We start from the raw sequence: 13,529 nt of genomic DNA, 5'->3' as shown, positions 1-13,529 counted from the left end.
GTAGTTTCTGCTGATTAATTTAGAAAATTTATTGACCATAGTTTAAAATGCATTATGTCTGCAGTGTTAGGAAAAGTTAGTATGGCTGGAAATGTTTTTATAACATTTTGTTGTTTTTCTTTTGGCTTTTCCCGGTTAGGGGTCGCCACAGCAGAATTCTGTCTGCTAATGATTGGCAGTAGATTTTTATGGTGCCGAGGTGCCAGCCCAATGCCCAACCTTCAATGAAGGCATGCCCATTCACGCATGTCTTTCGAATGCCACGCGACCATGGGGAGGACATGCAGACTCCACACAGAAGGCGTTCCAGCCGAGAATCGAACAGGATAACCTCTTGCTGTGAGGCGACAACGCTACCACTGCACCACCGCAGTACTCTGACAAAATTAGTCACTAACAAAGCCATAATTTCTGTGCTGATAAACTGATACCAAACTATGGAAGTGAGACAACAGGAATAATTGTTGAACCATGTATAGTATCAACAAAATAATGACAATGAATTATAAGATACATAGTACATGCAAAATCCTTGTTTAATACATTTATAATGTTAGACTAGCTTTATGTACATGCTGTTATTACTATTTAAACAAGGTATGTGCTAACTTACAGTATATACAAAAACAGTCACAGTCATTCAAACTGTTAAATGTAGCTCATGAGAAGTTAATCTGATGAGTAGCCATAAGAATGAATTACTTTGAGATCCATTCTGCGATTCTGTCCACAGTAATCACATAATAGGAATAATCTGGATTTTTGACATTTTTGTTTCACTTGTCATCTGCATACTTCAATCAGGTTGGCAAATAAGATTCCTTTAATGTAGGGTATGTACAGGTAATATCGGGGATAGCAAACAAAAAGCATCAGTAAGCATAAATAATTTGTGATACAGTGCTTGCTACTATACACAACTAACAAAAAAATATAAAATGTTACTTCATGGGCTCTTCTTCGGCACACAAGTGAATTACTTAACTTTTAATAATATTCATTGTTAAGAATTTTTAAAAAATCACAAGAGTTACATCACCTCTCATGTAATTCTAAACACATATCATATCTTACATATTATGTAATACTGCTTTCAAGATGAGTTTTGATAGAATGGTTCCTCCTGTGTATGCAGTTGAAAAAGGGACAATAGTTCATTGCATTGTCCATAAAGTAATTCTGCCAATATTATTTTTCTGTCCTGGAAATGCAGTTCAATGGATCAGTCAAACTCATTATTTGCATATACAATTTGCTGTGCAGCTTTATATATCTAGATTCCTAGTTTTGTAGTACAACCATCAGTATGCAATTTGGTCATAATTTTCTTTATAATTTCATGTGCAAACTTATGGAATACCCAAACAGGATTACATTTCTATTCACAGTTTTTCTGCACATTATGTTGATATCAATATTATATCTAATTTGTAGAAACACACGACAACACACCATGACCAATGATAAGTACTCTCTGTATTTCTCTTCCTATACTTTAGTATAGGGCTGATTTTATTTATTAAATACTCTTGCACAGGTCTGAAAATGGAACGATATTTTATTGTCCTTGATTATTTTTATTTAAAATGCAGTTCCCCACTTTTAAGAAGTCCTTGTGAATCTACATTCATCTTCTACTGGAAGTTTCCGTATGTGTCAAAAAGGTCCAGAAAATCTGATGCTAAATGATAACAGAATAGATATTGTTGCTGCAGAGAAAATGGGATGAAAAAATAAAATGGTTTAATATGTAAGCATGCACAAAGATCACTTACAAAATATTTCTCATGCTTTTAATTTATGCTGCATATTATGTGCCCATGAGCAGAAGATAACATTTAAATAAAATGATTCCTAAATAATCAATAATTTCCATGTTTCTTGTTTTAGCATGTATAGAGCATAAACTATAGAGGTTGTTGTCATGTTTATTTCAGTCTTAGCTGAAACAACATTCATTATAGGATTGCATTTTAATGTCTCAAAACATAAGACATATCCAGAATATATCTTAAAAATCTAAACAAGGAACATGTTGTTAGTGATTTCTGTGTTTCATCTAAACCTTTATAGAGTTTTTGACAAAAATAAAACTCCATGGACTGATATGTCAGCCCCTCTGTTCCTAGCTATTTTAATTTAACCCTCAGTGTTTTATATTCTTTCTTCCTACACAAGCGATCCTCGTGTTAGAACATTATATTTCAGGTGAGGGTTTCTTTGTGGAATTCACAGACTGAGAACATAATGCTGCTGCCATAAACACATCAACAGATAAGATTCTGATAGCTTGGACTTTTCAGTCTACTAGTTTTCTCATTCAATACACTGATTTTATTTTTATATTTCTATCACCTTTTCTGGCAGTCAAAGCTTTGTTATGCTTACTCAGTGCAACTTTACACTGTTACAGCGCCCACTTTCTCCTTAAATGATGTGTATTGATAACATGCAAAGGGGATATAGATGTTGGGCGTTCGAAAGACATGCTTTGAATGGGCGTGCCTTCGTTGAAGGTTGGGCGTCGAGCTGGCAACTCGACACCATAAAATCCAACTGCCAATCATTAGTGGACTGGAGTTCCGCTGTGGCAACCCCTAACCTAAAAGCCGAAAGACTAACAACAACAACAAAAACAAAGGGGATATAGATAACACAGGAAGAGTTCAGGAAATGAATAATTTGAACAGAAAATGTACCAATGCTGATTGGAAACGGGATCATGCACTAATTTTACACTTCTTTTAATCAAACTCTTTGCTGTTGAACTGGAATTGCCCTAGTTTTTCTTTCTGTTGTAGGAAATGAAGTGTCCATTATTCATGAGCAGAAATGTTATAAGATACAATATAAACTGTATCCTTTTCCCAGTAATCATTCAGGACATAAAAATAAAAATAAAATCATTCAGGAAAACTCTCTTATTTCACTGGCCTTGTAAGTTGTAAAGATTTGTTTTCCACACTCAGCAAATAACTGTGAGGACAATGTATTTCATTAGGTAGGAGTGTGCTACAAATACATAAAGTTCAACAGACACTGTATGTATATCAAAATTACCTCCAGAAAAGCCACTTTAATTCAGAATATGGATTAATTCTAAATGTTTTTTGTTTATTTTGCTAATTGCATTGCAGCCAAACAGCTAATTTACATATTAATTCTATTTTAGTACCATATTAGGCTACATTAATTAACTAATACATTAAAAAATGCTTATTTAGGCATCCTGATATTCATTTGTAACAGAATATAAGGCAGAACACACACAAAAGTTCTCAATTTTTTTGGTTTAAAACCGCTTCCTGTTATAAAATAACTTAAAATTGTACTAAATATCTCCTTCTTTCTTGCAGCATGTTTCTTCTCTGGGAACAGCATGTTCAACTTCCGCACATAGTCTACTTCCAGTACATGAGTGTATCAGTGTTACTACTGCTATACAACTTGGGTGACTCGACTCACTTATGTTATTATAGGCCCTGTGATGCCATTTACTTGTTGCTTTTACTTTGACTGAGAATTGTTTTTAGGCCTATTGTATGTTGCAAACACAAACCGGAATAGAAAGTGTGACCTCTTCCAGTAAGTAGCAAAACCTCAATATTTAATAGGTGAAGAAAATATACATAAGGCAAACGTACTGCATTTTACCAATATTCAACCATGAGTCCTTGAGCTCTGTGATTAAACCAAAAATAATTTTAGCATGCTTCAGTATTAAACTTCCTGGGGCTATTGCAATATTATAAATGACTTCATACATGAGACTGCCGTCACTTCAGATTTTTACCATTCTTTATGCTGATGTGTATAAAGACGCATTCTAACCACTTGTGTTGTATACCAATCATTTCTTTTTTTTTTGCTGTTAAAAGAAACTTTTTTTAACCAAACATTTATAATGAGAACAGTGTTTGATATCAGTAGAAAGTCAATTGCATAGTACAAAAGATATAGCACTGCTGGTACATGAAGTAATTTGCATTTTATGTACATCTGTGACAACTGCATGAATCCAAGTAAGGTATTTTTTTTCCATTTTGTAGGCAGTCATGCTGGGAAACTTGAATTCTATTTGCAGTAAAAAACAAAGGGTGAACATACTGTTAAATATTAGCATGACGAAATATAAAAACAAATCCAACATTTGTAATGAAATGTAATAACACAGTTATCAAAAGACAAAGTTACCTCTTTAATTGGTTTAACCTGCAGTTTTTTCTGACCATCAGGTTGAAAACCTAGAAATATGGTCAGTTTACCTTCATTAGGTCGTGTGTCCATTGTCCAATGTGCATTACATTTAAAGGGCAACAGCAAAAAAATGCAGCGCCGACTCACAGAGGTTCGAAAGGCTATACTGCGAATGCACTATGCCATTCAAACACATGGACAGATGTCGAAAATGTTTTTCCGTCAAACCATTTTCGACATTTGTCCTCTGAAGTGTTCCATAATTCGCTCTGAAGAGTTGTGCAAATGCATAATCGCACATACCATTCTTGAAAAGTCAAGGTAAACCGTATGGTCATATAAGACGGGAAAGGTTGAGAAGATAAATACTTGCTGTCCTTAGTTAAGGTTGATCTATTCAGTTTCTATAGAGGGCAGGCTATATATTTTAAATCTAAGCTGTAGTGTGTGAAAATAGTTTTTACTGAAACTCTGTATAATGTCGTCAGATGCTGATTTTTAAATATGGTACTGAAATAATCTGAGTTTAAATGTAGTTTTTTTTAACTTTGCTTTGAAAATGAATAAAGATTTCAGATTAGACATGGGGACAGGGTATGTGTTCCATGAGCAATGTGAATTTATTATACAGACTGTACCGCAATTTTTTACTTTCTTTTTCCAATGCATGATACATGGGGCTGTAGGCTATTTTGCAATATATAGGATTATATGTATATGTACCTAGTTACGATATTGATAAGGTCACTGCAGATGACCTTGTGCTGGGCATGCTCTGTTGCAGACTGGGTCATTCTGCAATGTTAAGGAGGTTACAGTGGGGAGTCCATTATTTGTAATCTGTGCCTGATCTGGCAGTGGTGAGCTAAGTGGACTATAATTCCTTCTTACCTCTTTACAGTAGAATAATGAGGACAATCATAGGATCATAGGCGATTACTTGGCTATTGGCCCTGAGGCCCTTATAAACTTAGCCAAGAATTTAGCCCATATTTAGACAAATCAGCACCTGATGCCCCATGCCCAGCAGGGACACGGGTGGAATCCCTGGGGTATATTTTATGTTTCCCATCCAGTTATCCAGGTTGTGCTTAAAAAGGGGTAAAGAGGTACTATGCTTGAAGTGGAGAGGAAGTCTATTCCATATATGGGGGAGTCTCTGGGACACAAATCTGTCCCGCCAATAAATCTTGTTGATGTCACAGAACAGGTTAAGGCCATGCATATGGGTTACTTGAGTGAAGCTTGACTTGTGGATATGCAGCAGTCCCATCAAGGTGGGGTCTGTGATTGCCTAGTATGCCAGACAGATGTCACCTCTGAGGAGTCTGTATGAAACTGAGTAGAGGGATAGGGCTTTTAGCCTGTGTATGGTAGATGTTTGATGCCCTGGATTCTCCTGGTGAGGAGCTTCCGTGGTCTCTCCAGCTGCTGCATGTGCTTTGCAAGGTACATGCCAAAAAGGGCGTTGTACTCAATAATGGGCCTTATAAGGGAAGAATACAGGGATGTTATGACCTCCTTGTCCCTGGATGAGATACCCTTACTTATGAGGTGGGCTAGGTAGAAGGCTTTCCTTACAATGGAAGCAACATGATGGTCAAAATTCAGGTTGCTGTCAACCTTGGTGCCCAAATACCTCACAACTGATTGCGTGCTTAAGACATTTTTATTAATGTGATAATTTGTGGGGACATCACTTTCCCCAAAGGGCATGATGATTCATTTTTTAGTATTCAGCTTGAAGCCATGTTTCTGGCACCAGTCATTTGTCTGAGTGAGACCCTCTTGGAGGATGCCCGCATCACTAGGGGAATTGATGACAGCACCCAGCTTGCAGTCCTCTGCAAACTTGGTCAGCCATAGCCCACTGGTTTTGGCCCGCATCTCAGAAAAGTATATCCCAAATAATAGAGGCCCCAAGATCGAACCCTGGGGTATGCCACTTTTTATGGATCTACTGCTTGAGGTGGCTTCCCCTATTTTGACTATGTGGGTTCTATCAGTTAGCCAGTTTGCTATCTATCTGGTAACATATGGATTGAAGCCTACTTGAGAGAGTTTAGCTATTATGCTTGAGTGGAGAATAGTGTCAAAGGCTTTAGCCAGGTCAAGGCAGGCGGTGTGCACCATCTTCCCTTCGCCCATGGCTTTGGAGACTGTCTCAAAGAAGTTGACCAAATTTAGCAGACATGACCTCCCCTTGACAAAGCCAAACTGTGTGGGATCAAGTGTTTGGAGGTTGCCAATGTCCTTGTTAATGAAGTCCATGATAATCCATTCCATGGCCTTGCAGATCAGGCTTGTTAAGCTGATGGGTCATTAAATTTCTGGATCGGTGGATGCTCCACCTTTGTGCAAAGGGATCACAGTGGCTGTCTTCCACTCAGCTGGGATGAAGCCAATACTCAGGCTTTGGTTGAATAGGGTGCCTAATGGTGCTGCAAGTTCCTGCTTGAGTTCATGTAGGATGCAGCCTGGGATGTTATCGCATCTCATGGAGGCTGTATTCTTTGCCTTTGAGAGAGCAGTAATAACTTGTTCCTTAGATATAAGGGGAAGAGGGCAGGTATTGGGGATATCCTGATTTACTGATGGGGGGGACAGAGGGGTAAAGTTTTCGGTGAATCTGTCAGATAACAAGTTTGCTATATCTACAGCATTTGTATGTGTGGTGTCCTTGACCACCAGTTCTGAACAGATCTGGGTGCTTCCTTTGAGGCTGTGGATATATGTGAAGAAGGCCTTATGATTGTCTCTAGTAGATGTGGCCAATTTGGACTTGAAGTTTGCTTTGGAGAATTTCATTAGTGCTTTTATTTGCTTGTTCAGGATAAGAAGACATTGCATCCAATTTGGCACCTGCTCCTTCTTGGTCTTGGACAGCAATTTTTTCCTTTTGTTATAGAGTTTATTTATTCCAGATGTCCACCAGACAGGTTTACTCTTCCTTGTGGAGGATGATTTAGTCCTGTTGGGTATTCCTGATTCCATGCATCTATATAAATGCTTGTATAGTGCTTTGGTGTAGTTTTGGATATAGTTACCAGTTCCTACAGAGGGAGAGGGAGTTGTGAAGCTGTTTATACTATCCCTAAGGAGGCTGTAATCAGCGTTGGAAAAGTTTTTATGTCTGATTCTAGCCAGAAGGAGGTTGGGGGAGATGGTGACTTTGAAAGTGACCACTTTGTGGTTGGATCTTACCAGGGAGGATGATACTGTAGGGATGCTGCAGTGGTCACTCAAGTTGGTTAATACCAAGTACAAGATATTATCACCTCTTGTGGGGGTATCGACTAGCTGTTCCAAGGCATTTGCATTGACAAAATCATGGAATCTCTGGGTATTTGTGTTCTGGCATGAGTAGTTCTTCCAATCTATGTTTGGGAAGTAAAAGTCACCCAGGATCAGGGTAAAGCGTTGAATCTTGATAGATTGAAACAGGTCCAAATAAGCCAATCGGGGATCTTGAGTCAGATATGGGGGCCAGTAGCTAGCTATGATTTGAATAAGGGTCTTCTCAATGGTTAACTGCACCTGGAGTGTCTCCTGGGTGTCATAATGTTTGACCAGCCTGGAGGTGGGTATGTCTTTAATATATATTGAAACTCCACCTCCTTTGGCTTTACTGCCCACAGTTTGGGGTCTGAACATATGATAGGATAAGTAACCAGGTAAGGCTGGGGTGCTCTCCGCAGCTTTGAACCACAGATGTCAGCATTTTCCAGGGTTAGGAATGCTTGCATTGAGTGCAGTTTCATGTTTGGACTCAAGTGTTTAGCAGCATGACCTTTAATTTGTGTTTTGTTGAAATTTTTATACTGGTACAATAGTTTTAACTTCATCACTTTTCCATAAAATGCACTATAGGGGAGGCAAGAGCCTTTGCCAGAAGCCTGAAGCCCAGGTGAGACAGATGCAGGCCATCTCTGGCAAAGCATTGTGGTCTGTCGATCATATCTTCCCAGGCTTTGCACAATTAATGGGAGATTAGGATGGAATGTGCTGTTAGACTGCAGTGTTTTCTGCTAGGTAAAAATACCATAGTTTTATTTGTCTTTGTGTGTGCATGCATATATGTGTGTGTGTGTGTGTGTGTGTGTGTGTGTGTGTGTGTGTGCGCGCGCGCACATGTGTGTGTCATTATATATTACATTTGCTAAAATGATAAGACATCTTTAAGGGAACCAAATCAAAATTACAGCAACATAGTTAATTTATTTTGCCTCTGTTTTAGAAGTATGCATTTTAGAGTTATTCTGGAAAACTGAGAGTATGGCACATGTGTATGTTTATGCACAGGGATGATTAGTCAGAGAGAGATGAAATGGAAATAGTGATGTAAGAATCTAAAACTGTATGCAATACAAACATTAATGACTGAGCTAGACAGTGTTAAGAATATTTCTAAAGGCATAAATCAGATTAGGGCTGTATTTTTGAGCACTGGTGTTCTGAAAATTATGTTAGTCTGATATGAATGCACATTAGGCTTTTTATAGGCTGAGTGTTTCAGAACATAGCTACATTCTCCACTTAATAATGAAGTGCTGAGTGCGAATATGTCTACAGCTTGTGAAGTCTAGCTTTTTAGTATTAGTGTATTACTAAAGACCTAAGCATCATTATAGATTCAAGAATCAATCTGCTGTTTATGTCAAGAGCCAGATGTACTGAAACATTTATCTCCTCTGGGGTAAAATGCATAGCATCCATGACGCAATGCCAAAGGATGTTTGCAAATGCTTTTATATATGTGTATTTCCAGTAATTTGCTGTGGAACCTTTTTGCTGTTTTGGTTGAACTTTCTCCAGGGTTGTGTACTACAGGGCATTTTGTAACCCATTTTGCCTGCTTATTTTAGGTTCTTTATTTCATTCTTACCTGGGTCTTGATTATTTTCCTTTGTATACACCCTACTGCTTCCAATCCGCTCCTTTTTGCAATTTACTATCAAGACAAAGCAAAAAAAAAAAAAAAAATCACATAGAAATTCAAAAAGCCAACAATAAATAGAAAGATCCCAGCTAAACCAGAGTCTTCATTGTATTATACTCCTTTGAAGGAGGTCCATCAGAACTATGCAAATGATGCCATAAGGCAGTGGCAGCTGTTGAATTCAAATCAAGAGGGGCTGCAGGAAGCAACTGAATAGGTGGGGCTAATTGGAAATAGGTGGAGCTCTATTACAGCAGGTTAATGTAATTTATCTGTGATCATTGTTCCTCATCCACATCCACAGTCAACAAGACCAGCTTTAGGTAAAATGAAGCCCTCGACAAAGGAGTCCAAAGGCCCACCTGTTGCATGCTAGCCTCAGTGGTGTACCTCTCCAGTGCTCGACCCTGTTTTCCACTCATCCTGGACCACACCATCCATGCAGATTACCTTTTCCTTGCTTTTTCACATTTTGTCTTATGTTTTATCTTCCTCTCATGACTTTAAGACACCTTAACTGACCACACTTTGCCTTACTTTTTTAGTTACCCCTCATGTTTTTAAGACAACATAACTGGCCAAGATTCTGTTCTAGTAACTGCTATTAGATATGAACACTATTCAAGTGTGACAATCTGTCAATGATCAGTTGCTATCACACAAATGCCCTGTCCAAGCCACCAAGGACAGTGACTTCTTTTGTACAATGTTGATGTTTGACTGTGATGGAGAGTGAAAAAAATTATGGCCCGTTGACAACTTTTATAGTCACAGAAGCTTAGCTTATAAGCTCACTTCTGTCAGAATATAGTGTAAAATCTCCCCACCAAACATATGATTAAACCGCATATTTTAAGAAAGAAGGTGAAAGCCAACATTAATAGTAGACAAATGACCAAAATCAGAGACAGTTATTGCATTTAAGTACTTACACATTCGCTAGAAAAACTGGCTTTACATTAGTGTGCATTTTTTGGAGAGTATGCTCATTGACTTGCCTGGAAACCGCAAACATTATGAGGAAAATAAATGTTATGCAAAGAATCCAAGACATTTTACAGAAATCAATGGCAGTACAGAGCATCTACTCCCTCCAGCATGTATATAAACACACACACACACACACACACACACACACACACACACACACACACACACACACACACACACACACACACACACACACACACACACACACACACACACACACACACACACACACACACACACACACACACACACACACACACACTTTATTGGAAAGGCTCACCCAGACTCTGCTACACTTTGCTGTGAGGGAAAGGTTGGTTTGCTTTTTATTTGTTGTATTTTGTATTAGTTTATTGCCTTTTTATATTTTGAGTGCTGTGATTTCTTTTCTTTACCTTGTGTTTTGCTTGTGTTCTGCTTTTAACTGCATATTATAACTTCAAAAGATCCTACAGCTCTGTCATTTGTGAGTCAGGGAGAAATCTCCTCCCCCACCCTGTCACTGTTGTGTTCTTAAATACCGCTGTCTTTCTAGTTGCCTGCCTCTTATGTTAATTTGACCATATATCTCATTTCCTCTCTGCTTTCAATGGCTTGTGTGAGTAAGCACAAAATTATCATTTTGTGAAATCACTCCCCTTCAACTATTTAAATTTATTGGCCATTCTACTGTATTCCACAGTACTGGAATACAAAAGTGATCAGCCCCTTTCAATCTATCTTGCTGTTTTAAAAATAGTGACTCTCCACTAAAAATTAACTTTTTAAACAGGTAAAACTTAACTTACCTACTTTCGCATCTAATTCTCTAGTGCACACTGCAGTGTTTAGGACATTTGCTCTAATACCTGCTGGAAAGCACTAGGAAGCCTTAAACTGATACAAGCACTCAACTCTCCTTATTAATAAGGATAAATTAATCATAGGCACTAAACAGCCTATAATTGCAAAGTACCTTGCTAAGGTAAGGGAAAACAGCTCCTGTACTTTTCAAAAAAAAGCACCAAACCAGGCATGTCCAAGGGTCAGCTTTCGTTGATTTCTCCTGTCCACCTGGTGAATCTGGGCATACTGGGGCAATGCAGCAATCGCCTCATGTACACAGACAACCCTCTCCTCCTACCACCCAACACTACAACCTGTGAGAGATGCACTTACATAGCCAAACTGGAAGTAAAGCTCTCTCGATCCAAGATTGTACTAGACAGTCAAGAGGAGAAGGTTAAAACCCGCACTACACCTCAAGCAACACATAGCCCTTCTAAACTCACACCACCAACACCCACACATAGCAACACTAAATCCACATATGTGGAGGCCCTTAACTGTAACCTGCCCAAGCAACAAAGACCTCCGAAGCTGAAACGCAAACAAACACCAATCACAACCAAAGTGTCACATAGCTCACAACACCAGTGTGCCACCCAGCAACAGACCCTAAGGCAAGACAACGTACCTAACACTTTAGTCATAGGTGACTCTATAGTCAGGCACACTGATGTCCCTCTCACCAGGCTGAACAAGGCGAAAATTACAGTGAGCTGCCTGTTGGGTGCCAGGATCTGCCACATAACTCATGCACTCAAGTCACTCTACAACAAGTACAAATATGACTCTGTCATTGTCCATGTTGGAGTGCATCACTTAAGACGTACCTCCCTGGACTACATGAAAAGAGACATGGAAGAGCTCTCAGATCATGTGGTCTAGGCAGGTATGACCCTAGCCATGAGTAGCATCCTGCCTTTGCCCAGAATGATACCACAATATAAGGACAAAATAATTGACTTCAACAATTGGCTAAGCTTCTGGTGTCATTCAAAGGGGATCCAGTATCTGTCTGCCTGGGACGACCTGATCGACAGACCATGATGCTTTGCCAGAGATGGTCTGCACCTGTCACCCCTGGGATTCAGGTTACTGGCAAAGGCTCTTGCCACCCCTATAGTGCCTTTTTTAGGCAAAGTTCAAAGGACAAAGCCACCACCGTAACAGGTACAAACATGCAAAATCTGAAGGTAATGCTACTCAATGCTAGAAGTCTAAACCTCAAAATGTACTCTCTCGAGGCACTCCTAAAAATGGAGAAGATCTATATCTGTGCAGTAGCTGAGACCTGGTTCAAGGCTCCAGAGAGCACCCCTGCAATACCAGGCTACAACTCTTACCACACTTTTCGGCCACCAAACCAAGATCAAAACACTAAAGGTGGAGGAGTGTCCATATTCACCAAGGATATTCACATCACCAGGTTAGTTGCCCAACACAATGCGTCTGAAATTCACCAGATGCAACTAACACTAGGTAAGATGGCAATCCAAATTGTAGCTTGCTACAGATCCCCAACCATGCCCCAAGATCTAAACTACACCTTTCTAAACATACTGGAAAATATTAATATACAACCAAACACCCTAATACTGGGTGATTTCAACTACCCTGCCATTAACTGGGAAAACTACTCGTGTACCAACACCTTTGCCCAATGGTTCTTGAAATTCATAAATTCCAATGCCCTGGATCAACTAATCCATAGTCTCACCAGGGGCTCCAATATCCTAGACCTGGTCATTACCAACATGGGAAATCAATGCTACACACCTATGATCACCCCCTCGTTGGTCAGATCAGACCATAAGCTAATCACCCTTTACATCCACATCCCACCACCACCTCCCAGTAAGGAAACCTCCATAAAAAACTTCTCCAACGCCAACTTCATGCTATCAAGTCAGAAGTTACAAACTTCATGACACCCATGCAGACGAGAACTGAAAGTTCGACTGCTGAGTCCTACACTAAGGCACTGTACAAGCACATCCACTCATTCATGAATCGTGCCATCCCAAATAGAACCAAGATGCTCTCCTCCAAAAACAATTTGGTGGTCCCCTGCCATAAACAAACTTTACAACAAAAGCAAGAAACTGTTGCAGAAAAGAGGAAAATCCCAGGATGCCAAAAACTCCCTTACCAGCTTCAGTAAGAAGCTGAGATCCCTCGTAAAATCCTCCAAAACTAGTTACAAAAATAAAATTGCCAAAGATTCCAAAGACAACCATAAGGCATTTTATAACTATGTCAAGAATCTAAATGGCAATGCTCAGATCTGCTCTGAGCTACAACAGAATGGCATTAAATATACTGATCCCAAGGATATTGCCAATATCCTGGCAGATCAATTCAGTGCCAACTTCACCCACCTCTCACCCCCTAAATGGCCCATCTCAATACCAGAAGATTGCCAAATTCTGGTAATAATGGCCGAACAGGTAAAAGATGCACTCTCCAAAGCTAAGAATACAGCATCCATGGGGCCAGATGACATCCCGGGCTGTGTACTACATGAACTACAAAATGAACTGGCACCTCACCTAAGTGTCATGTTTAATCATACCCTCAC

General features: G+C 39.3%; 1 protein-coding gene across 1 annotated transcript in view; it reads right to left on the bottom strand.

Moving 5' to 3' along the window:
* Window positions 1-800: 800 nt before the first annotated feature.
* LOC122814881 overlaps window positions 801-13,529 on the bottom strand; it is a 1,525,389-nt gene continuing 1,512,660 nt past the window's right edge. Inside the window, exon 34 of the mRNA XM_044087155.1 lies at window positions 801-1,709. Within this exon, the coding sequence (XP_043943090.1) occupies window positions 1,635-1,709 (75 nt within the window). The 3' untranslated portion in view covers window positions 801-1,634. The remainder of the gene's footprint in view (window positions 1,710-13,529) is intronic.

The sequence above is a fragment of the Protopterus annectens genome, chromosome 1.part1 (assembly GCF_019279795.1).
Source record: "Protopterus annectens isolate FY-2018-M chromosome 1.part1, PAN1.0, whole genome shotgun sequence".
Classification (NCBI taxonomy): domain Eukaryota; kingdom Metazoa; phylum Chordata; order Ceratodontiformes; family Protopteridae; genus Protopterus; species Protopterus annectens.
This window is presented reverse-complemented; position numbering and strand designations above follow the sequence as displayed.